This window comes from Arvicola amphibius, chromosome 1, assembly GCF_903992535.2.
Source record: "Arvicola amphibius chromosome 1, mArvAmp1.2, whole genome shotgun sequence".
Taxonomy (NCBI): domain Eukaryota; kingdom Metazoa; phylum Chordata; class Mammalia; order Rodentia; family Cricetidae; genus Arvicola; species Arvicola amphibius.
Genome location: NC_052047.1, coordinates 28,185,543 through 28,208,732, shown reverse-complemented (window position 1 = coordinate 28,208,732; position 23,190 = coordinate 28,185,543). Strand labels below are relative to the sequence as shown.

At 44.9% G+C, this 23,190-nt stretch overlaps 1 protein-coding gene across 2 annotated transcripts in view; it reads left to right on the top strand.

Annotated features, from left to right (window-relative positions):
• The window catches only part of Pdgfra (platelet derived growth factor receptor alpha), a 44,579-nt gene extending 27,679 nt beyond the window's left edge, over nt 1-16,900 (top strand). For both annotated transcript variants that reach the window (XM_038319274.1, XM_038319281.2), the window contains exons 13-23: nt 1,152-1,256; nt 1,977-2,087; nt 2,322-2,475; nt 3,615-3,781; nt 6,143-6,258; nt 6,594-6,716; nt 7,513-7,624; nt 8,875-8,974; nt 9,079-9,184; nt 12,815-13,056; nt 14,965-16,900. In XM_038319274.1, coding sequence (XP_038175202.1) covers nt 1,152-1,256; nt 1,977-2,087; nt 2,322-2,475; nt 3,615-3,781; nt 6,143-6,258; nt 6,594-6,716; nt 7,513-7,624; nt 8,875-8,974; nt 9,079-9,184; nt 12,815-13,056; nt 14,965-15,112 — 1,484 coding nt within the window. In that variant the 3' untranslated portion in view covers nt 15,113-16,900. The remainder of the gene's footprint in view (nt 1-1,151; nt 1,257-1,976; nt 2,088-2,321; nt 2,476-3,614; nt 3,782-6,142; nt 6,259-6,593; nt 6,717-7,512; nt 7,625-8,874; nt 8,975-9,078; nt 9,185-12,814; nt 13,057-14,964) is intronic.
• The last annotated feature ends 6,290 nt before the right edge of the window (nt 16,901-23,190 follow it).

Here is a 23,190-nt window from a genome sequence, read left to right as displayed (position 1 = left end):
ACACACACACACACACTTTAAAGCAAATATAAAAATCAAGACAGTTTGTCATACATTTCAAGGATTTCAGTCCTGGATTGGAACCAAAAAATGAAGTACCAAATAGTTTTTTTAAATCACATTCTAGATGAATAAAAACCAGACCGAGGCAAAAGGAAGTTAGACCTACAGGTTACGTCACAATCAAGGGGCTCACCCATTCAAATGCAGTTTTATTTTTATTATTGTGTCTCATTCCAAACTAGAGCAGAGCTCAGATCTCAGTCACTCACACTGCCAGCAGCGAGGCTGCCTCACCTACACCCACGCTGCATTATATTTTCCCAGAAAGGGATGCAGAGCTTAGAGACATTAAGAGGTAATAACATTATAGGGTGGGGACAGACAAAACCTCTGCTGTCCATCTCTTTGTCCCTTTCCTCTTGGGCAAGTCCAACTTGCTGGAGAAAGGACACCTTTCCAGGCATGAATGCCAGAGGCACAGACCAGAAGAGAGGGCAGAACCACTCCTGATGTCTTTGAAAATGCCTCCCCCCCACCCCTGCCACCCGCCACACCATGGCCTCTTTAAGGGTGGAGACAGAAGCATTGGTTTTTTTTATTTTTTTGACCACACGAAGAAGGACTGTGCTGGCACACACGGCCTCTGGTCCAGGGACCTTCCTTCATGACAAAGGAGACAAGCCCAAGTTTTCTCTTGTGCATTCCTCGGAATCAGTAGTGTTTGGAATACTGAAGATTTCCAGTAGTTAAGGATTTGTTAATGCAAAGGTCACCTCTGTCTGCACGTGTGAAACAGAAGGATAGAGAACCTGAGGGGGTGGGGGGCGGGGGGTTGGGGGGAAGCCATGGAAGCGAGTGCACAGGAGCCCAGGGCCTGGCGGGAGCCCATGTTCACACCAGGGACGGCTGAGCTCTCCTCTCTCGTCTGTGTTTTCCTTCCCATTGCAAATGTTATTTGACAAAAGCAATTACACTAATTTCCTTCCCTGTGGGCTCAGTTCTTTTTTGGACATGATGACTTGGAGGAATAATTAGGCTTACTCAGTACAGGAAAAACACCCACCCAGCTGTACACCCCTGTGCGCTGGCCTCTGCCAGTATAGTGGAGGAGCCTGGAGCTGGCGTTTGATGGCTCTGTCTGCCCACAGGTCGGATCTTGGGATCTGGTGCATTTGGGAAAGTGGTTGAAGGCACAGCCTATGGATTAAGCCGGTCCCAGCCTGTTATGAAAGTCGCTGTCAAGATGCTTAAACGTAAGTGTGTCTTCCCAGGGATGCCTTGAACATGCAAATATTAAGTGACTTGATAGTAAATTTATACTATATTGTGACTCTTCAGATTCAAAGTTTTATGTGGATTTAGGTTTTTGTTTTCTCTCTCTCTCAGTTTGGTTTCTTTTGCTCTTATTCCTCTTTGTTAAGAATAAGACATTCTTATTTCTAGTGACTTTTTAAAAAATCTTAAAGTCTAGGGACTACAGCGCTGGCTCAATGGGTAAAGTGCTTTCTGTGCAAACACGAGGACCTGGATTCTGGTCCCTCAGCATCTGTAAAGGGAGCCAGAAGTGGCAGAGTGTTCCATAAGCCAGCACTGTGGGGAGGCAGGAGGAGACAGGCGGATCATGAAAGCTCACAGGTAGGTTAGCCAACCTGGCAAAGCGTTCAATGCAGTGAGAGACCCTGTCTCAAAAAATGAGATGGGGAAAATGTTGAAGAAGATATCCTGATGTCAACCTCTGGCCTCCATGTGTATTTGTATAGATAAGGGCACACACACATGCATACACACACATATGCGTAGACACACACATATGCGTGCACACACACATTAGAGTCTAGACTAAGGAGAACCTCTAGTACTCTTCTTTTAGACTCTTGGTAAATAAATATTACTGAATCACAGTTTTATAAGTGTTTGTCTGAGAACCAGGAGTAGGTAGTTCAGTTGAAGTGAAATCTCATTTACTTCAACAGCCACAGCGAGATCCAGTGAAAAGCAAGCTCTCATGTCTGAGCTGAAGATAATGACCCACTTGGGACCACATTTGAACATTGTGAATTTGCTGGGAGCCTGCACCAAGTCAGGTAAGCCCCCTGACCTGGGGTGAGGATGTGCTGGGAACACTCATGGTTGTGGGACTTAGAACCAGGCTCGGGCACACATTCCTCTCTCTGCACCCCAAACATGCCTCATGAGTATATAAAGCTCATAAGTGGAGCCCACTGGTTGCCTTGACTTCTGGAAAGTTCCTTGGTTCTGAGCATTACGGCTTCTTTTCGTTGCCCATTTTTATACCTGGCTGCATTTGGTCCCCACAGGCCCCATTTACATCATCACCGAGTACTGCTTCTATGGGGATTTGGTCAACTATTTGCATAAGAATAGAGATAGCTTCATGAGCCGTCACCCAGAGAAGCCAAAGAAAGAGCTGGACATCTTTGGACTGAATCCCTCTGATGACAGTACAAGGAGGTAACTATGAAGGGAGCCTACTGTGTCTTCGTCACAGCGTTGTAAATGGTAAAAAGCCTGTCCCCACAGATTCCAGTCCTGCAGATTCTAGGCCAGCCCCAGAGGCCACGAGGCTTGGAGCCTGCCTAGCCATTCATGTCAGTGTGCTTGGATGTACAGCTGCAGGTGTTTGACTAGGTCATCCCATGGGAAGCCTGTACTGATAGGTGTGAGTGGCAGCGGGGGCTGGGATTCTCTTGGTATGTGATTCCTCGGGACACGTCAGTGCAGCTCTGGCCAGGGATGTCTAGATGTGTGCCCTGCGAGGAGCAGTTGGGGGATCTCTAGGCTCAAGCTGTTGCTCCTTGCTGGACCTGGGCCAGCGATGCTCACTCGTCTCTCCTGTTAAAGCTTCCAAAGTGGCTGTAAAGACAATGTATGTGCGGTTCTGTGAGATCAGACAGTCCAAGGACCTCTCTTGTTGTTAAATTACTTAATGGGCTTCAAATGGATGCCCAGTCTGTGGAGTCCCAGGGCCTGTCTGTCTGAGCCACATGGCTGCGTGACTACTGAGCCGACAGAGGACAATGGTGAATTGCCCATATGGTCACGGACTTTTCAGCTCTCCAGTGTACCCGACTCAGAGCCTATTGTGTTTGTGGGAGTGTAGCCCTCGACTTCCCTGTAGCTCTTGGGGATGTCTCTGCTACTTCTGAGGACGTGTGGAGGAATGGTCCTGAGCACAGAGAAGCAATACATGAAGGAGAATCATGGCAGCTACCATTTGTGGAGCCCTGCTGACCCTATAGTGTTTCCCTTCGATGTAGACGGTGTTGATTTTACAGACTAGTTAGAAAAATGCTGGCCTCCTCTCAGATGGGCATATTCCTTCCATGTCATCAAAATCATCCTTCCTTCCCAGCATGCCTGGGTTTGAGAAGACGCATATGTTGTGACTGATTAATGTCATCTGTCTGCCTGGGCCACCCCATGTACAGTACACACATGGGGACTGTTTATGCTTATCCCTGACACCTTGACACCTCCCTTAGTAAATGACACACTGTAGGTACCCAAATTAGCATGTTGTCTACTGAGTGACCAAATTAGAGGCCACATGTGGTGAAACGTCTTTGTCGTTTTTTTCTCTTTTTTTATAGTTACGTGATTTTATCTTTTGAAAACAATGGTGATTACATGGACATGAAACAAGCCGACACCACACAGTATGTCCCCATGCTCGAAAGGAAAGAAGTCTCTAAATACTCCGATATCCAGAGATCGCTGTATGACCGGCCAGCCTCCTATAAGAAGAAGTCTATGCTAGGTAAAAGTGCATGCACTCATTCTAACAACTATGATCTTTCTGTGGTTTGATGTGATGCTCCGAGGAAGGGAAACTGGGCTGAGGGGTAGGTACATCTGCCAGACTGTGTGATCCCTAAGTGCAGGCCTGCTCAGTGGGCCAAGATGTCTTTTGTAGATTTGTGGTCTGTGAGTGAGAAGAATAAAGGCAGGGGTTGGTGGTGGAGCTCGATGGTAGATTGCTTGCCTGGTGTGTACGCAATTCATTCTCCGGCATGGAAAAAAAAAAAGAGTATAAAATATTGTAAAAGTACAAACAAAGAAGACAGATATAATGTAATCCATTTCTCAAACTTTAAATGTAGTTGCTTTAAATAAATAATTCGTTCTGCTATAATGGTCTTTTCTTGTTAACACGTCTTTTGTTATAAAAATGAAAGCAGTGAGAATTGGTGCTGTTTTCCCCATGGCCAAACTGAAAGCTGGCCATCTCACGTTGCTTCCTCGTGGTTTTCTCAGGGTGCACGCTAATCCTTACTTTTACTTTCCTAACATATGTAATCGGTGATCGTAACTGCAAAGCCGCCAGTTTGAGGGTACACTTTCTGGCAAGCGTTTCTGTTGACTTTTGTTTGAAAGCAGGCCCTTCTGCTTTGGAAACAGAAGCGTATGTGGTGGGGATGAACTCATTTGTCAACTCCAGGGTGCCGCGTGGTGATGCCACGCCAGATGGACCACCTCACGCCTGCTCTGGGGTGGCCACTCCAGGCCTCTGGCTTAACCACACACGTGAAGTGGGCAGGGTCCAGGTGAGCCTGACCTTTTCTTGCGATCCTGCTGCTGGGGGTTTGAGCCTCTCATAACCCGCTGCAAACTGTTCGGCTGCCATGGAGATTGTTTTGGAGAGAGAAAAAAAACTCTAATGTGCTCCAAATACCTTCAGGGTTCTTAAGCAAAAGGCATAATCCATTAAAAAAAATCTGCTTGCTTTGTAAAAGCCATTGTGCAATAATATTTTCCATATCTGCAGCTCTGTTCCCTTTGCCTTGCCAAATGGGTGAACTTCCAAACGCTTTTTAAAGTTTAGCTGATGAGACGTACTGGAAGCAGCGCTTCCTTTCCCTCCCATATGGTTAAAAATAGTTTACATCGCTTCCCGGGCAGAGCTGGTCGGCCTGAGTCATGCTCGGCCTGGGTCCTGCTGGCAGGCAGACCACAGTTTTCTGGCCTTCCCATAGCTGGCTGGGAAAAATATGAATGGCTGGAGCCGTTCGTCAGCGACCTGAAAATCATCAAGGCCCGAGCACTGCTGGCCCAGGCTGCCCTCCCTTGAATGCTCTTGGGGCCCTTCCAGATGGGATGAATGGGGGGAAAGTGTCCATGCCTGGTCACGGGCACTGTCCTTTAGGATGGCTGCTTGGTCTGTTTGGTTCGTTGATTCAACTGGCAAACTACACACAAAGCAAAAAGGAAACAAAGCAAACCTCAAATTTGCCAGGGACGATTTCAGTGTGTGTGTGTGTGTGTGTGTGTGTGTGTGTGTGTGTGTGTGTGTGTGTGTGAGTGTGCGTGTGAGTGTGTGTGTGTGTGTGTGTGTGTGCGTGTGTTTCCAGGGTGGCTGAGGGGATTATGACCAGGTGGAAAATGAAACTCAAGGGCAAATGAAAATTCGGATGTGAGAATCCGTGGAGGAGTTTGGTTTGATTAATCATTATGCATATAACCATCCACCCCTCCCCCAGGTATGTGTTTGTGAATGCAGGCTGGGTGTCTCTTATCTGAAATGCTTGGAACTGAATGTGTTTTGAATTTTTTTTTTTGGATTTTGGAATATTTGCATATACATAATGAGATATCTTGGGGGTGGGAGCCAAATCTAAATAGAAATTCATATCTGTTTCATGCACACCTCAGACACATACTGACAGTAATTTTATACAATATTTCTTTAGTGTGTGTGTGTTTTGACTGTGATCTGTCACATGAAGTCTGGCGGGAGAATTTCTACTTTTGCCATCACTTGGTGCTAAAGAAGTTTTAGATGTTTGAAGCATTTTAGAGTCAGGATTTGGGGTCAGGCATTCTCAACTCGTGTATATTTCTTTGGGAAGAAAGAACTATTATTTCTCCTTTCTATTTTTATAGTGTTAGAGGTTGTGATGCATGCTTCATGCATGCTGGGCACAGTCTCTACTACTGAGCCACACCCCCAGCCTCCTTTGCCTAGTTTCTGTAGCCTGTGAAGTCTAGAATCTATGAGAAAATGCTTTTGGAGGAGATCTTTGGACACACTTCTGCAGTCTGCCAGACCAGGGATTGCCAGGGTACTGGGGGATCCCCATGCTCTTAGCCAATACCAATACGCTTGACTTCTTTTCCACAGACTCAGAAGTCAAAAACCTCCTTTCGGACGATGACTCCGAGGGTCTGACTTTGCTGGATTTATTGAGCTTCACCTATCAAGTTGCCCGAGGAATGGAATTTTTGGCTTCCAAAAATGTAAGTTCAAGGCACAGAGACCTCTTCAGACCCAGCCATAGATTCAGAGGGAGGGGACATGGAAAGCAGTGCCAAGAGGAAGATTTTAGAGTGGCAGTAACAATGGCTTCTCAGTTCACCTACCTTTCTGTTGCCTCCCTGAACTGGCTGGGAGTCTGACCTCATTGGGTGTCTGCCTCTCTCCTGTACCCTTTGTCCCTCAGGAGGAGTCAGGATGGTGAGGGAGGGCAAGTTCTTCCTTCAGGTGCCGCCACAGCGTGGCCAGTCTTGCAGGAGTGCTGCTATCTGGCCTCAGCTGGAGCCATTCTGAAGTGGTTTCTTTCTTTTCCGTGTAGTGCGTCCACCGGGACCTGGCTGCCCGCAATGTCCTTCTGGCACAAGGGAAAATTGTGAAGATCTGCGACTTCGGCCTGGCCAGAGACATCATGCATGATTCCAACTACGTGTCAAAAGGCAGCGTACGTCCCCTCCACCGTCGCTGCTTGTCCCCTCCCCGCCCCTTTACGCTTGGAGTTGTGTTGCTTCTTAATTCAGGAGTCATGTTTCTAAACTAGGTTCTCACGGTTCATTCGTTGGCCTGAGAGGTCTCAGTAGGGAAAGCTTAGGCTTAACAGACAGCCTGGTATCAGGTCCCCTTGATAGCAGGGCTGGTGTTTGGGCAAGTGTGTTGTCTCATGCCTTAGTTTCTCTGAGGATCACCTATTTCCTAAATTGCTGCCAGGGAATAATTTAGGTAAATTCATATAAAGTTCTACAGACAGCGCTTGACATAGAAGCACCCAGCAGGGGCTAGAGAGATGGCTCATTGGTTAAGAAGAGCCCTGGGTTCTTCCAGAAGGATCTGGGTTCAATTCCCAGCCCTCACATGACAGCTCACAACTGCCTGTAACTGGAGGTCTGGGGATCTGATGCAAAAAAGAAAAAAAACATAAGTGGATTGTTTCCTGAGGAACAGCAGTGGAGGTCTTTGGCCTCCATGTGCACACTCATGCATGCACACACAAACACACGTGAACACACACATGTATGCACATACACACGCAACAAGCACCTGCATACATGTGAACATATATACATATACATGCACAGCATACCTAGTGAACATTAGCAGTGAACAGGAAACACGTGGGAGACACGACACAGGCAAGATCTTTAATGCATTCTTCACAGCCCTGGGAGAACCCCTTTCCTTTTGTACTTCTGCAGACATCAGAGTGTAGTCTGCGGGTTAATTTCCTCTCTCCTTCTCCACAGACTTTCCTGCCTGTGAAGTGGATGGCTCCTGAAAGCATCTTCGACAACCTCTACACCACGCTGAGTGACGTCTGGTCTTACGGCATTCTGCTCTGGGAAATCTTCTCCCTTGGTATGGGCTTGACCACTCTGTTACTTTGGCTCATTCTGAAGGGCTATGTGTCCGTCCCAGGTCCGGAATGCTAGCATCCAGGACGACATGTGCATTGTCAGCCAATCACGTTGCAGCTGCTTCACTCCACAAATCTGCCCTTACGGCATCTGGTGGAGGCTGAGCAGAGTCAGAGGAATCTTTGGGGGATGTTTCCTCACCCCTGGCCACTGCCCCTTTTCACTCCTGGGTTGTGTCGGAGTGATTTACTCCATGGGAAGGGCTTCCAATGACATCTGCCTTTTCATTTTGGACCCTGGGCTTAGATAGATCACTGGTAGTTTCCTTTACTTGATGAATGAGGCCCAGGTGAGAGGTGAGGTGGCGAGGAAGTGGGGGAAGCCCCCATCTTGAGGATCTGAACCTCCTTAATGTTTGATCACCTGTCACCAGGGCCTGGGCAAAAGCCGGTGCCTGCTGCCAGGGGAGGTTGTAATTGAGTGAGGAGGGATGACTGTGACCTTTGGATCACACAGTTGGAGGTAAACCCTGTAAGCTCTAACGTGGGTTCAGAGGAAGAAGAAAGGAGTCTCAGAGCAGAAGCTTCAGAGAGGAAGTCAGACTTGGCCCGGCCTTGCCTGTGTGCTCAGTGTGCTGCTATTCCTCCCCACGCTGCCTTTCCTGAAGCCTTGCACTCCATTAAAACAGTGGATTATTAAAACACTTCAGGTGGCAGCTTTGAATTTGGCTGTAATTATTTGAACACTTGTGGTGAAAATGGCACTTTTATGCTGGGCATGGTGGGGGCACACCTTTAATCCCAACACTCAGGAGACAGAGGCAAGCGGATCTCTATGAGTTTAAGGCCAGCCTCATTTACAGAGTGAGTTCCAGGACAGTCAGGGCTGTTACATAGAGAAACCCCATCTCAAACAAATAAATAAAAAGCAAAAAGAAAGGAAATGACATTCTTACTTTTAGTGGCTCAGAACACCTCACCTTTTGAGTGTGCATGTAGATCTAGTAGTTAGAAACACTATTAAATTCGTTAGTGATTTTTTTTCTAAAGTTGTATATGTTTTGCCCAAGATGCTTGAACCTGATCAAGCAAGACTCCTATATTAAGTTTGAGCAGCCCCCATAGTCAAGGAGATGTAACCTATAAAGTCTTTGAAAGGATCAGGACATCAGGGCTTCGGGATTAAAGGTGTGTGGTACAAGCAGAAGCCCGTCTTCATCCAGTTTTTTATTTTTTATTTTTTGACTGTTAGGTGGCACACCCTACCCTGGCATGATGGTTGACTCTACTTTCTACAATAAGATCAAGAGTGGATACCGGATGGCCAAACCTGACCACGCCACCAGCGAAGTGTAAGCCCCTCCCCACCCGTGGGCCAGCGCCCATGCTCCAGGGTCCGTGGGGCGGCTGATATCTACTCGTCCTCCCATACTCACTCTGAGCTCTGCCTTTGCAGCTACGAGATTATGGTGCAGTGCTGGAGCAGTGAGCCTGAGAAGAGACCCTCCTTCTACCACCTGAGTGAGATCGTGGAGAATCTGCTGCCTGGACAGTATAAAAAGGTCAGTCTGAGCTTGTGACAGCGGCCGGAGGCTTGCGGACGAGGAGGAGAGAACGAGCGGGCAGTTATGCCAGCAAGCAGGCCTCTTCAACACTGTTCAAAAGGGGCACTTTCAAAAGAGGACACAGATTGTGTGATCCTGTGGCCATGGCTTTGGGGAGTGCTCTACAGGAGCTTGGTAGCAATGATGAATGAAGGCCCCTCCCCCCACCCCTTCCCATAGGGCACTATGCTCGACACCTGTAGGCACTTCATTCTCCAGACATTTGAGTATCTGAAGCTCCAGCGCAGTCAGAACTCTCAGGACATCTGAAGCCATTAAATTGCTCACTTGGATGTACTTAAATTCATCTGAGACTTGCTTTTCCCAGCTGACCGGAGGGGGCAATCCCAGCTGTTCTCCGTGACTCCAGCTGGTTTTCTGTAGCACAGAAAGCATGGTTCAAAGGAACAAATGTAATTTCATGGACCTGCGCAGGAGCTGCTGATGAATGGGGCAATTTTCTGCTGAGGCCTTCAGAAGGGAAGCCACACACTCGAGGGTGATGAAGCTCATCTCAGATGAGGCGCTGTCGACTGACCCGTTTCCCTCTCTTTTCGAGAGGCAACATCAGTAGTTGGCCCTGGGACCTCCCATCATCTGAGCTGAAAGTTCAGTATGTCAGTCTTGATGGCTTTAGCACGTGGTGTACTACTCCTAAGTGATGCTGGGAGCAGGTTGGGATAATTTACCTAGGCCAGTGGAAGCTTCTCCATTGGTGGAAGGGGAAGAACCTACTGTTGAAAATAGGGTTTCTCCATTTCTGTCTTTTGTGGATGGCCCATGCTCTACACGAACGTCAAGAAGCTCTGTGGTGTGTTGATTTGTGCATGCCAGAGGGATATAGCTAGGTCTTATGATTTATTTATTTATTTATTTATTTGTTTATTTATTTATTTATTTATTTGAGACAGGGTCTCTAGAACTAGCTTTTGACGTAGCTCTAACTGTTTTGGAAGTCACTATGTAGGCTAGCCTGAACTCGAATTCACAGAAATCCACTGCTTCTGCCTCTCCAGGGCTGGGATTAAAGATGTGAGTCACCATGCCCAACTTACCTTTAGTGGGTTTTGTTTGTTTGTTTGTTTTTTGTTTCTGTGCTTTTTGAGACAGGGTTTCTCAGTCTTACCATCAATACAACTTGTCAGTATTTGTTTTCGTTTACTTTCTTGAGGATAGCCGTTTTGGTTGAGTGGCTTTACTTTTCTCCGATGGCTAAAGATATTGAATACTTTTCCAAGTATGTACTGGCTATTTGTATTTATTCTTTTGAAAGCTAAATATTCAGTTTTTTAGTCCATTTATTGATTGGATGGTGGGGTGTTTAACTTTTGCAGTTCTTTATGTATCTCACATGTTAATCTATTTGCTGATGTGCATTTGGCAGAACTTTTTAGGTTTTTCCTTCACTTCTGTGATTGTTTTTCTTTGCTGCCCAAAAGCTTCCTTCCTTCCTTCCTTCCTTCCTTCCTTCCTTCCTTTCTTCCTCCCTCCCTCCCTCCCTCCCTTCCTCCCTCCCTCCCTTCCTCCCTTCCTTCTTTTCTTCCTGGCTATTTACTTATTGTTTTAAAAAAGGTCTCACTGTGTAACCCTGGCCAGTTGGAGCTCTTTAAGTAGGCCTAGTTGACTCCACTCTCACAAAGATCTGCTTGCCTCTGATTCCTGAGTGCTGGGATTAAAGTCATGTGTCACACCACCCCCAGCCGTGCACAGAAACTTTTATATTTCATTTAATCTCATTTGTCAATTGTGTGTGTGTGTGTGTGTGTGTGTGTGTCTGTGTGTCTGTGTGTGTGCGCACACGTGCATGTGAGACAGATCTCACTTCGTAGTCCTGGTTGGCTTGGAACTCACTACGTAGACCAGGCTGACCTTGAACTCACAGGTATCCTCCTGTCTCTGTCTGAGTGCTGAGATTGAAGGCCTGCACCACAGGCCCAGGCCCATTTGTCAATTCTTGATATTTCCTGTGTTTTTGGAGTCTGGCTCAGAGAGTTCTTAATCTATGTCTATAACTTGAAGTGTTTTCTTATAGCAGTATCAAATTTTCAAGCCTGACATTCAGGTCTTTGATTCATTTCGAACTCCGTTCTGTGAGAGCAGGGTCTAGATCCACATTCTTCCAGTTTTCCACTTGTTAAAGAGGCTGTCTTTTCTGCAGTGTATGTTTTTACCAACTTTGTCAAACAGTAGGTGGCTACATCCATGTGTTTGTTGCTGGATCCTCTACTCTGCTCTGTTGGTTTGCATGTCTCTTTTGTCCAGTCTCTTGCTGCTTTTTTTTTTTTTACCATAACTCTGTAGTATAATTTAGGGTCATGTATTATGAGTCAGGTATTATAATACCTCCAGCATTACTTAAAAAAAAAACATAGATTGCCTTGACTATTTGGGGTCTTTTGTTCTTTCATACGATTTTTAGGATTTTTTTCTAGTTCTGTAAGAAATAGCATTGGAATTTTGATATTAAAATTGTGTTGAATCTGTAGAGCGCTTTTGGTCATGTGGCATTTCCATAAGCAAAAAAAGAAAGAAAGAAATCATGACATTTTCAGGAAAATGTTTGGAATTGGAAATCATTACATTAAGTGAAATAAACAAAGCTCAGAAAGACAAGTACAATGTGTCTTCTATACGTAGAAACTATCTTTTTAAATTGTGCACATGCACATATACATATAATATACATGTGTATGTATATACATATTTATTTTAAAATTTTTACTTATGTATATGTGTATATGCCTGATTATCTGTATGTCTATACTACATGTGTGTAGGCATCTATGGAGGCCAGAAGAGGGTATGGAAATCCCTGGAGCAGGAATTGTAGGAGGTTGTGAGCCATCTAATGTGGGTACTGGGAACTGAGCTTGGGTCCTCTGTAAGAGTAACAAATGCTCTTAAATACTGAGGCATCTCTCCAGCCCCTACATGTATATTTATATGTGTATATACGTGTGCGCGCGGTGTATATAGGTCAGAAACAAGAAAGGGGAGCGTGAGAAGGGTGGAAGAGCTCTTGAGGATTGTAGAGAGAGTAATGAGATATACATACTGTAAAAGCAGAAAGACTTACCTGGAGAAAGGAGGGGAATCAGTCAGAGGGGAACAGGCAGCATAAAAGAGGTCATTGAGAGAGAAGAATGAATGAAAACAAAGAGTATCAAAGATGTGTAATCCTATTATGTTGCCTTATTATCCCCCCAAAAATTGCCCCCCAAAAGGAAAACAGGACTTTTCATACTGGGTAGGATGCTTCCTTTAGTAGCCCCTCTGCTCATGCTCTGTGTCCTGTGTGAGCCTTGGAGCAACTCAGTGACGGGTCCCCAGACTCCATGTTTGTCTGAGTGGGAGTGGTAGGCACCCTGTTGCCGAGAGACCTAGGGGAAAGCTCTTTGTGTCTGAAGTTTCGTTAGGATTCCTTTGTCATACTGGCTGTTCCTCTTTCATGTCCTACATTTCTGATGATGGTTAACACATGATCCCCCTCAGGTATTCATGCATGCGAATCACATGTTTTAAATGTCTACATTCATTTTACAGTTGGTCAGTAACACTTGATTAAACGTGTTAAATAAATACTTCCAGAGTTACGAGAAGATTCACCTGGACTTCCTAAAGAGCGACCATCCGGCTGTGGCCCGCATGCGCGTGGACTCTGACCATGCATACAGTGGTGTCACTTACAAGAATGAAGATGACAAGCTGAAGGACTGGGAAGGTGGCCTGGACGAACAGAGGCTGAGTGCAGACAGTGGCTACATCATCCCCCTGCCAGACATTGACCCTGTTCCGGAGGAGGAAGACCTGGGCAAGAGGAATAGACACAGGTAACAGCCCGGAAAGGAGGGCTCTTGTGAGATTGAGGCCATCAGGGTTGTGAACTGTGCTTGGGCAACACGGTGCAGAGTTCCAGAGCCGGCCATGAAGTTTTGAAGATGCCTCCCACATGATTCTGAGGTGTCTTTTCACCCCCAAGTGTGTTCTGGCAGGCTGGTGACCTTAGGGATTATATACCTAAAAACTTTAGTTTAAAAAATACTTAGTACACAAGCAAACTGTGAGACGACACATACAAATTAGTGGTGACAGGAGCTAGCATGTTGCCTCATCTCTCTCTCTCTCTCTCCTCACACACACACACACACACACACACACACACAGAGGCACGCACACACGCAGGTATGCACACACGCAGGCATGCATGTACCCATGCACACACACTTTTATTTCTCACTCAGAGCTAAGTAGGAAACACCGAGACACTTCACCTCTTCACTTAGGAAGTGGCATGCACTTCCTAAGAATAAGACCATTCATGTGGTAGATATCATGACCACGTATGAGAAAGTTACCTGTTAAAGAAGGGTGGAGTTGGGGATATAGGATTCATATTGACCATGCTTGAGGCCACAGGTCCAACCCCCAGTCCTGAAAGAAAGAAGAAAAGGAAGCTAACAACTATTCTCAGGTCTCATTTAATATTCAAGCTTTACTTAAATTTAGATACCAATTAGAATAATGACTGCTAATATTTATTGAGCTTTTTTATATGTTCATAGTTATTAGATTATTATCATAGTTAACATAGTTAATTGTCTCAGTAGGTATATTATTAAGCATTACTGTCACACCATTTTTTTTTTTTTGGTTTCTCCATGTTGTTTTGGAACCTGTCATGGAACTCACCCTGTAGACCAGGCTGGCCTTGAACTCACAGAGATCCACATGCCTCTGCCTCCCGAGTGCTGGGATTAAAAGTGTGCACCATCACCAGCCTGTCACATCATTTTTTTAAAAAGCATTTTTAGTCTTATTTATGTTTCAGAGAAGTATTTTTAAATTTATTATATGTTTTTATTTTTTGAGATTATAATTGTGTGTGTGTATGTGTGTGTGTGTGTGTGGTAGTTATAGTCACCTAAGTATATATATATATGTATATACACAGCCTGCTCAGTTTGTGTAATGCTGCCTGTATACATATATATGTTTTCAGGGCTGACCAGTTGGATAACCAGCTGCGTTCCTCCATAGGGAAGACCATTTCTCTGGTCTCAACGTTCCTTAGTCATCTGTAGTTGTTTGTCTAGGCTAAGGCTGCCTGAGCTTTCCCCTCACACATTAACGTGTCTCTTGATGTCATTCTTATTCAGGTCTTGTTTGGGCAGCCTTGACAGTGAGGCTTCTAGTATGTCATTTTACAGATGCAAAAAGAAAACCTTGTTTTCTTCTGTCTTCTCCTGGGTCTTCAGACTCAGAGGGAAGGAGCATGGCAGGAGAGTGAGGGAAACGTGGGACCCCATCCTCATGCTCAAGAGGTTCCAGAGACAGCCAGCGGCTGGTGTGACTGAACTTCATCCAGCTGACTTTGTTCCTTTTTCTTTCCCAGTGTCTTTTGATTGACGGTTGCTTACTCACCCCTGATAGGATGTGTAGGGAAAATAGGAGCTGTTGTCTTATTAGCACCTTCCACGAAACACCTGTGGCAGGAAAGAAGGCGAGCTGGGTTGTGAAGATGGCTGTGTCCTTTTTTTTTTTTTTTTGGCTCTGTGCAGCAAAGGACAATGAGTGGCTGGCCGAATGACAAGCCTGTCATGCTTGGCTGCACAGATTTCAGTAGGAAAGGACCTTGTAGAGAGTCCCCTTAGCCCTGGGCAGCCACCCTGGAAGTGCAGCCCGTGGAGTGTGTGGCCAGTCTGCTCATGACCTTAGCCTTTGCTTTTCAATCCCACCAGCTCGCAGACTTCGGAGGAGAGTGCTATCGAGACAGGTTCCAGTAGTTCCACCTTCGTCAAGAGAGAGGACGAGACCATCGAGGACATCGACATGATGGACGACATTGGCATAGACTCGTCAGACCTGGTGGAGGACAGCTTCCTGTAGCCGGCAGGTTTGGGGGGCTTCTCCTACTCCCGGAGCCTCCTTGGGATCCCTTTAAGACAACCACTCCGTTGCAATGCAAAGACTGAGAAGAGGACTTGGGTGATGTGGAAAGAGAAGGGCCCAGCGAAGGGCCTCAGGGAGCCTCTACGAGGGAATGGGACACTTGGACCGAAGTTTGTCCGTGTTGCCTCTTGCAATGCGTCGGTAGCATCTCAGCGGTGTGTGAGGTTTGGAGATGGAGGGACAAGGGAATAACAGGCCACAGAAGACGAGCTTTGTGTTTCCAGGGCACTGGTGAGACTCCCACACACGCAATCCGTGCTGCAACCCAGCTCCAGCATTGTACTTATGTAAATAACTCTAACAAGGATGTGTTTAGGTTTGTGTCCACTTTCCTCCCTGGACTTCTGAAGAGACCACTCGATCCAGCCATGTACTTCCCTCTCGGAATCTGGTACCAGCTGCTGTTGAACTTTCTCATGAAGTACATGCAAAACCACTTTGAACCTTGAAAGGTACTGGGACCGTCCTGTTTTACTGTCTTGTTAGTGTTAATGAGGCAAAAGATGAAAACTAACCGACCTTGAGTAATAGATTGGGGTCTTTTAGGAGCCCTAGAACTTCTCCGTATATTGTAATCTATACTTATAATACTACTACTGTTAATAGGAACGCTAAATATGTAACCCATAACATGATTTCCCACCAGAGAAAGCACAATTAAAACAAAAACCCTTACTAAGTAGGTGACAAGTTTGGCAGTTTTTGACATTTATATTAAGTAACATGTTTCTCAGTAAAATATAATAGCTTTAGTGGATTAAAGTTAGCAAGCACTAGAGAGCCGAGTATAAGTAGTGTCGTCCAGAAGTCTTTGATACTGTGTACTAAGTAGTGTTCTCCCTAATCCACGGCACCTAAAAGCAGCTAATCACCTCTGAAGTAATGGGATTAGAAAACAGGCAAAGCGGAATCCCCACGTCCTAAATGTTCTCAGTATAAAGGCTTAAGCCTGGGCCCAGTATGACTTCTCATGCTGTGACCCTGTGGAACTGGACAGTCCACAAAAGAACTCAGATGGGTACAAGTTTCTTTTATGACTGGTGGTGACTTTGATGGATCCCAACCCATCCCTTCTTTTTAAATCTATGACCTTTAAGGATGCTTCGACAGCAGCACCTCATTTTCTTTCCTCTCTTGTCTTAAAGAGAAAGAAGCTGGAGATGCCGAAACCACAATGGTGCTGTTTGAATGAAGCTTGTGTGGGCATTGGCTTAGCTCTTTAGTTCCCACAGTTAACTGCAACTGCATCCTCCTAGCCATGGGTTTTCACCCCAGAGATCTGGAATTACTGGGTTTTGGGGGGGGGGAGCAGGAACCTATATATACTTGATAAATTCCCTTGGTGCTTCTGATCAACCAGCATTCAGAATCACTGGCTTGGGTTACAGAGGGTTTGCCGTGGTGGGGATTTTGGAATTTGGAACTGGACTAGAAGTCAACTATGCAGGCAGGCTACTATTTAAGCCCTTGGCTTCATGTCAATAACATTTGATGCCACGTATGTAGCAATTCCCATTCTTAATTTAAGTTTCCAGGCTTAGCTGAGGCTGAGAAAGCAAAATCTTGGTTTGGGCGCATCTGCCAGTTTTAGACAATGTGGGTACCACTTCCCACTGGGTGGGAACCTGAGCTTGTCCACCTCCAAGCATGCCCACAGATGATGCAACTCTGTTGCCAGGCCTTTGTACAGTTGGCTCCGTATTTGGTGGAGAAGATGAAAAAGTTTTCCTGCTTTGGGGCGGGGCGGGAGGGGTATAGGTGGGTGTCGTAACCATCCAAACTGTCAAACTGGCTAGTGTGAGTTCATTGGCATTCTCTGCAGTGTGCCTAATTGCTGACTCTGTATGAATGAAACATGGGCTGTGATTACTGCAATCACTGTGTTGCTTCCAGCAGGTGATGCTTTGGAAGCCACGGAAGCAATGGCAAGGTACTTGACTGCCTACTGGGACAATCTCCGTGCAAACCCCAACTTTCCCTTTTCACAGGAAGTGCGAAGACTGAGCCAGATTGGCCAATTAAGAAACAAAAACCTGACTAGCTTCTTTAGAGCCAATTAGACATGAAGCACATTTGTGTTTCTAGAATTGCAGCTCAAGCGTTCTGTTTGTCACCTGTTCATACAGCCCTGTGTTTGTTGGCTCTTTCTCCTCTGGTGTTGTTTTGGGCCTTGCATGATACCGTGAGGTTGGATGCACAGTCCCTGTCCTTAGCTGTTCTCTTCTCTGAGATTGAATGGGAATTCGTTTGTTTTGTTTTTGTTTGTTTGTTTGTTTTTTTTTTTTTTTGAGACAGGGTCTCTCTATGTAGCTCTGGTTGTCCTGGAACTCACTATGTAGACCAGGCTGGCTGTTAACTCTCAGAGATTAATTTGCCTCTGCCTCCCAAGTGCTGGGATTACAGGCATGCACCACCACACTCGGCAGGGAATACATCTTTATTTTTAAGCAGTGTTTTGAGTGTCTCCCTGATTCATTTCCTTTATGGCCTCCTGCAGAGTCCCCGGAAGAAAATTACCAGTCTTTCCTGCTTTCTGTTTTAATGATGACAATCAAAGCTGGCCCAAGGAACGCAATTTGTGGCTTTTTAAACGATCAATGATGTCCTTAAAATGTGGTCTGCCAACCTGTACAAAATGGTCCTATATTTGTGAAGAGGGACGTAAGATAAAATGATGTTATACATCAATATGTATATATGTATTGCTATGTAGACTTGGAGGATACTGCCAAAACGTGTATGACAGCTGTATCACTGCCTTTGTTTATATTTTTTTAACTGTGATATTCCCCACAGGCACATTAACTGTTGCACTTTTGAATGTCCAAAATTTATATTTTAGAAGGAATAAAGAGAAAAATACTTACATGCTCCCCAAATGGTGGTGTGTTGAATGTGTGAGAGCAGCGAGCTCCACGGGAGCTCTGCCGACACCAGATGGCTTTCCAGATACCCCTGTTCGTGTTGGTTTAAAAAGTGTAAATGGAGATCTTTATATTTCAATAAATGATTTATTATATATGATTTAAAGTTCTGAGGGTCTACTCCTTTTGCTCTTGTTTCTCAGTCTGATCAGAATCCCCTTCCACTCCCTTCCTACAGTTCAGCCTGTTGGAGGCAGGATTTTGTTATAGAGTTTCGGTTGGCGTTACCTTTGTGGTCCAGCTGCCTCAGCCCCCGAAAATGCTGGCATCCACAGCCATGTAGCAGGATGACTGGCTTCTTCCTTTTATTTTTCTGAGCCGACTAGTTATGTAAAGCAGTTTATGTTCACAGGACAAGTGAGTGGAAAAGTCAGCTCTGCCGTTAATACTAACTAGGTCTCACGCGAGAAGCCTCTGCATCTTTGCTGTAACCCTCTCAGAATGTGCAATGTTTTGACAAGGATGACCCTGCATCCGTTTGCCCCATCATCTTTGGCATCCTCTGTGAAAGTTATATGCAGATTTATGTCCTTCACAGTTTCTCGGCATTTCATCATATAAACTAGTGCAATCCATTAATGTAAATGATTATGTTAATAATTGGAAACAGGCCCCTGTTTTAAAATAACTCCTTATTACCCAAATTCAGGCAGCCTGTCCATCCGAGCCTGTATCCTTCAGAATATGGCTGTTGATTGGGTGTTAGCTCTGTCTGGGCTTTGCCCGGGAAGGAGACAGATTCCTGGGAATAAAACATCTCTAACTGAACAACAGGTACACAGTTCCATCCTTTGACACAACACAGACAATTTGTTTATTTGTCTGGTCTTCTGAATTTTTTAACTAGGGGGTTAAGAAGTTCTAATTTTTTTTTTTTTTACATTTTTGAATCTTACCATAACTTTTTAAAAGTCTCTTCAATGGGCAATGGCAGGGAAGACTCCTCATAGGCGCAGAAACCACAGTACCTGAAGACGAACGGCTTTTCTAAAAGTCATGTAACCGAGTAATGATAGCAGTAGGATTAGAAATTCCAAATATATGAAGCCCATTAGCATTTGTATGATGAGTCAAGGAGAAAGCAAGAGGCACTGAGAACATCAGCATGCAGAAGGAGCTTGCCTGGCTTCTTTGATATTCTCAAAGACAAGCAATGGGCAAGTGCAGCCTAGAGAACTATTCTGTGTTTGTAATCAGAGCCTTTCTTTCCAGCCTGAAATGTGCTCGTCCCAATAATGGGCATTGTGATTTTAATAGCGCTGTGCTTCATGAAAAGCACCTCAGGAAAATGGCCTTCTGTATCAGAATCCATCACAAGCAAGGCGGTTTCCCTCGGGATAACAGCAAAGAAAATGTTTCTTTAACTCCAAACACACATAAAAGGCTAAATCCACTAGCATCATGGTAGCAGTGTTTATAATAGAGACAATTGTTTCATCCCATATTAAAATGTGTGTGGGAATACATACGTGTTCTTAATTAGTAGTTTATATCATCCTGCCCCACCTGGTTACATAAATAGCACCTGTGTTCTCAAGAATAATGAATGTAATTTCCCAAATAGATTCATGTACCAGTAATGTTTCCATCATCCACCCTGCAGTTCACATAATAAGTGATGGAGATGTGGAGGACACATGGTCTCATGTGGCAGGGGGGACATATCTGCAAGGCCCCATCCCCCCATTCTGGTTTATGGGCTAATTGGAATTTTTAAAAGGTTTTGCCACATTCGTCTGGCAGATGGCATTGGTTTTATCATTGTTCATGGGTATTAATGACTTCCCTCTAGAGCGTGTGTGTATCCTGTCTATTTGAATTTCATCACATTTCACGCCGCCTGCTCCGAACAGAATCAGAACCAGGCTTTTCTGTATGGAGCTTGGGTTTGCAGATTGGTCGGTCTCCTGAAGCTGAAGCCTGGCTAGGATGAAAGCTCTCTGAAACAAAGGAAAGCTTTTGTGGATCCGGACTGGCTATCCTGTTACACTTCGTGTTGTGTTTAGCTGGCTCTGCCACGGGGCTCCTGGTAGAAACAGGTGTACAAAGAGCCATTTTTCAGACTGGATGCATCCTTCATGAGCCTGGGATGATTACACATCCTTTCTCTCCCCCCCTGCCCCCCGCCAAAAGGCTAGGTTTGGATTCCCAAGTGGAGAAAATGCATGAGTGCTTGATTCAATGGGCCAGCCCCAGGAAGCCATGTTTAAAATTAATTCCCTCAAAGAATATTTATTATAGGACAGACTCCTCATTGTGGAGTTGATCTTGAAAATGTGTAAGCTTAAATGGGGAAGCTGGAAGACGTCATTCTTAGTCAACTCAGGATCTGAGGGGACCTTTATATCACATAGAAGAGCAGGTCAGAAAACTGTGGTTGGAGGCCATGGGCCTTCCTCGGAGTGATGAAAAGCCTAAGAGAACACAGAGTACCACTCACAGAATGCTCTTGATGAAGTTGAAGGTTTTCTGTACGCAGAGAGATACAAGCCAGCGGGCAGCCTGGGTTGGAGTAAACTTTGTCTCCTTTGGATCCTATCTTTGCTGAGATTCCATGGCAGCCTGCATGTCTCTTTCCAAGCTCATTCCTATCGGTTTTCAACCTTGCTGAGCTGGACATTGGTTCAGGCCCTTGGATTCAGCAATTATTACAAAATAAGACTGCTACATCGTGCCCATAGTGCCACCCCAAGGTCCAGGACAGATCTGTTAAAGGTACAAGGACAGCGTGTCTGTCTGGGACAGAGGCGGATGAGTTTGTTTGCAAGCTCCTTATAAAGACTGGGATTTCTCTTTGGAGAAAGGGTTACTTTCTGCATTTAGTTTTGTGTCTGTGTGTAGGTATGTGCACGAGACCTGGATCCACTGAAGCTGAAGTTAGAAGCTATTGTAAAGCTGCTCAATGCACCTGGAGCTGAGTGAGGTTAGAGGTCATTTGGAACCATTCAATGCGTGTGGCAGGAATTGAACTTGGTCCTCTGCAAGAGCAGAACACACTCTTAACTAATGAGACATCTTTTTAGCCCAAGGCCTGGATTTCTTTCTTTTCTTTCTTTCCCTCTTTCTCTCTCTCTCTCCCTCCCCTCCCTTCCTTTTTTTTTTTTCCAGTCAGGGTTTCTCTGTAAGAGCCCCGACTGTCCTGGAATTTGATTTATTCTCCAGGTTGGCCTTGAAACTCACAGAGATCCCTCTGCCTCTACCTCCCCAGTGCTGAGATTAAAGGTGTGACTACATGCCAGCTTGGATTTCTTAATGCAGTCACCCCTCAGTAGTTATGGAGATCAGCCCAGGGCCCCATGCAAATGTCAAAGTCTACGCCATTCATTGCCTCGTGTAAGGCAGTGCAGTATCTGCATATAGTCTATGCATGACCTCCGGGGCACATTAGGTCATAGCTAGTGTATGTACAGTACCCATTGCAATGAAAGCCCTCTGTCAATGGCTGTTAGACTTTATTATTAGGGAATATTAATGACAGCGTAGAAGTCTATGCATGTTTAGTACAGCTACAACTTATTCTGACTAAGAGGAGCTATGCTGAATCAGTGCTAAAGATCTGGGGTGGGGCAAGGAACATGGGGTTACTTCTTTACCTGGATTCAGGGTGTTGCTCAACTAATCCATTTTACTTTTAGAATGTTTCTAGACTTTTTTTCCCCCCCAAATGTATTCTATCCATGATTGGTTAGATCTGTAGATGTGTGGGGTGTGGAGAGCACAGAGATCCAATGGGCCGATCGTATGGTATAAGTTTTAATGCATCTCTGTATATTTTGTTAGTTTTACTTACAAATACTTTACATTTTCATGAGTTTTTTCTTTTGTTTTTGAGTCAGGGTCTCACTATGTTGCCTAGGTTGGTCTGAAACTCACTAAGTAGCTCAGGCTGAACTCAAACTCAGTTTTCCTGCCTCAGCTTCCAAAGTGCTGTGATTACAGGCCTATACCATCACATCTGGCGAATGGGTATTTGAATGCTTTTTCCCCTGTTACTATTTGTTTCTACTTACTAGAAATATAATTGAACTTATATTCTGATACCTTACACCTCAAAATGTATATCACTTAAATCTTGGTTCTGTGTATGAGTGGGAAACCTGGTATTTGTCTTTCTGGATCTGGTTTATTTCACACGGCATAATGATTTCCAGTTGGATCCATTTCCTTTCAAATGTCATGCTCTCATTGTTTTTTCTGGCTGCATAAATATATTGTTTGTGTCTGCCACATTTTCTTTATCTGGCCATCTGTTGATGGATCTCTAGATTGGTCCGTTCTTGGCTCTTGCAAATAGTGCTGCAATACCTTGTGCACGCCTTACATTTTTTTTTTTTTTTTGTTTTTTGTTTCTCTGTATAGCCCTGACTCTCCTGAACTTGACCTGTAGTCCAGGTGGCCTCTAACTCATAGATTCATCTACCGGTGCCTCTCCAGTACTGGGATTGAAGGCTTGCAGCACCATGCCACATGTTTTTAGTTTGTCTTTAAAAAAATGACAATAGTGTTATCTGTCATAAAGATCATTTTACTTTCTCCTTCCTAGTCCTAGTGTGGGTGCCTTTTATTTCCTGTTTACATTATTGCATGGCAGACAACGCCAGCCCAAGCTAAATGGAAATGGTGAAAGCCACTTATGTCCTTGCCTGGTTTGGGGTATTACCAGGAAGGCAATCAGGCTTTCCCTATTTGCTGTAATGCTAGCACAAGAGTTTGCACAGATACCTTTTAATGGGTTAAGATTTATTTCTGTTCTAATTAGGTGAGAATTTTCATCTGGAATGGATATTAAAATGCATGAAGAGCTGTTGTTTGCACATATTGAGATAATACGGTTTTCTTTTCCCTTCCAAAGATTTAATTAATTAATTCAATTTATTTATTATGTGGTTGTGTGTAGCCCGAGTGAGTTCATGTGTAGCACATATGTGCAGGAGCCTGTGAAGGTCAGAAGAGTGTCAGGTTCCCTGGAACTAGAGTTTGGGGTGGTTTGTGAGCCTCTGTGTCTCTCTGCAAGAAACAGCAAGTGATCTTAACTGCTGAGCCATCTTTCCAGCCCCTCCCCCTATTTATTGTTTGTTTGTTTGTTTGCTT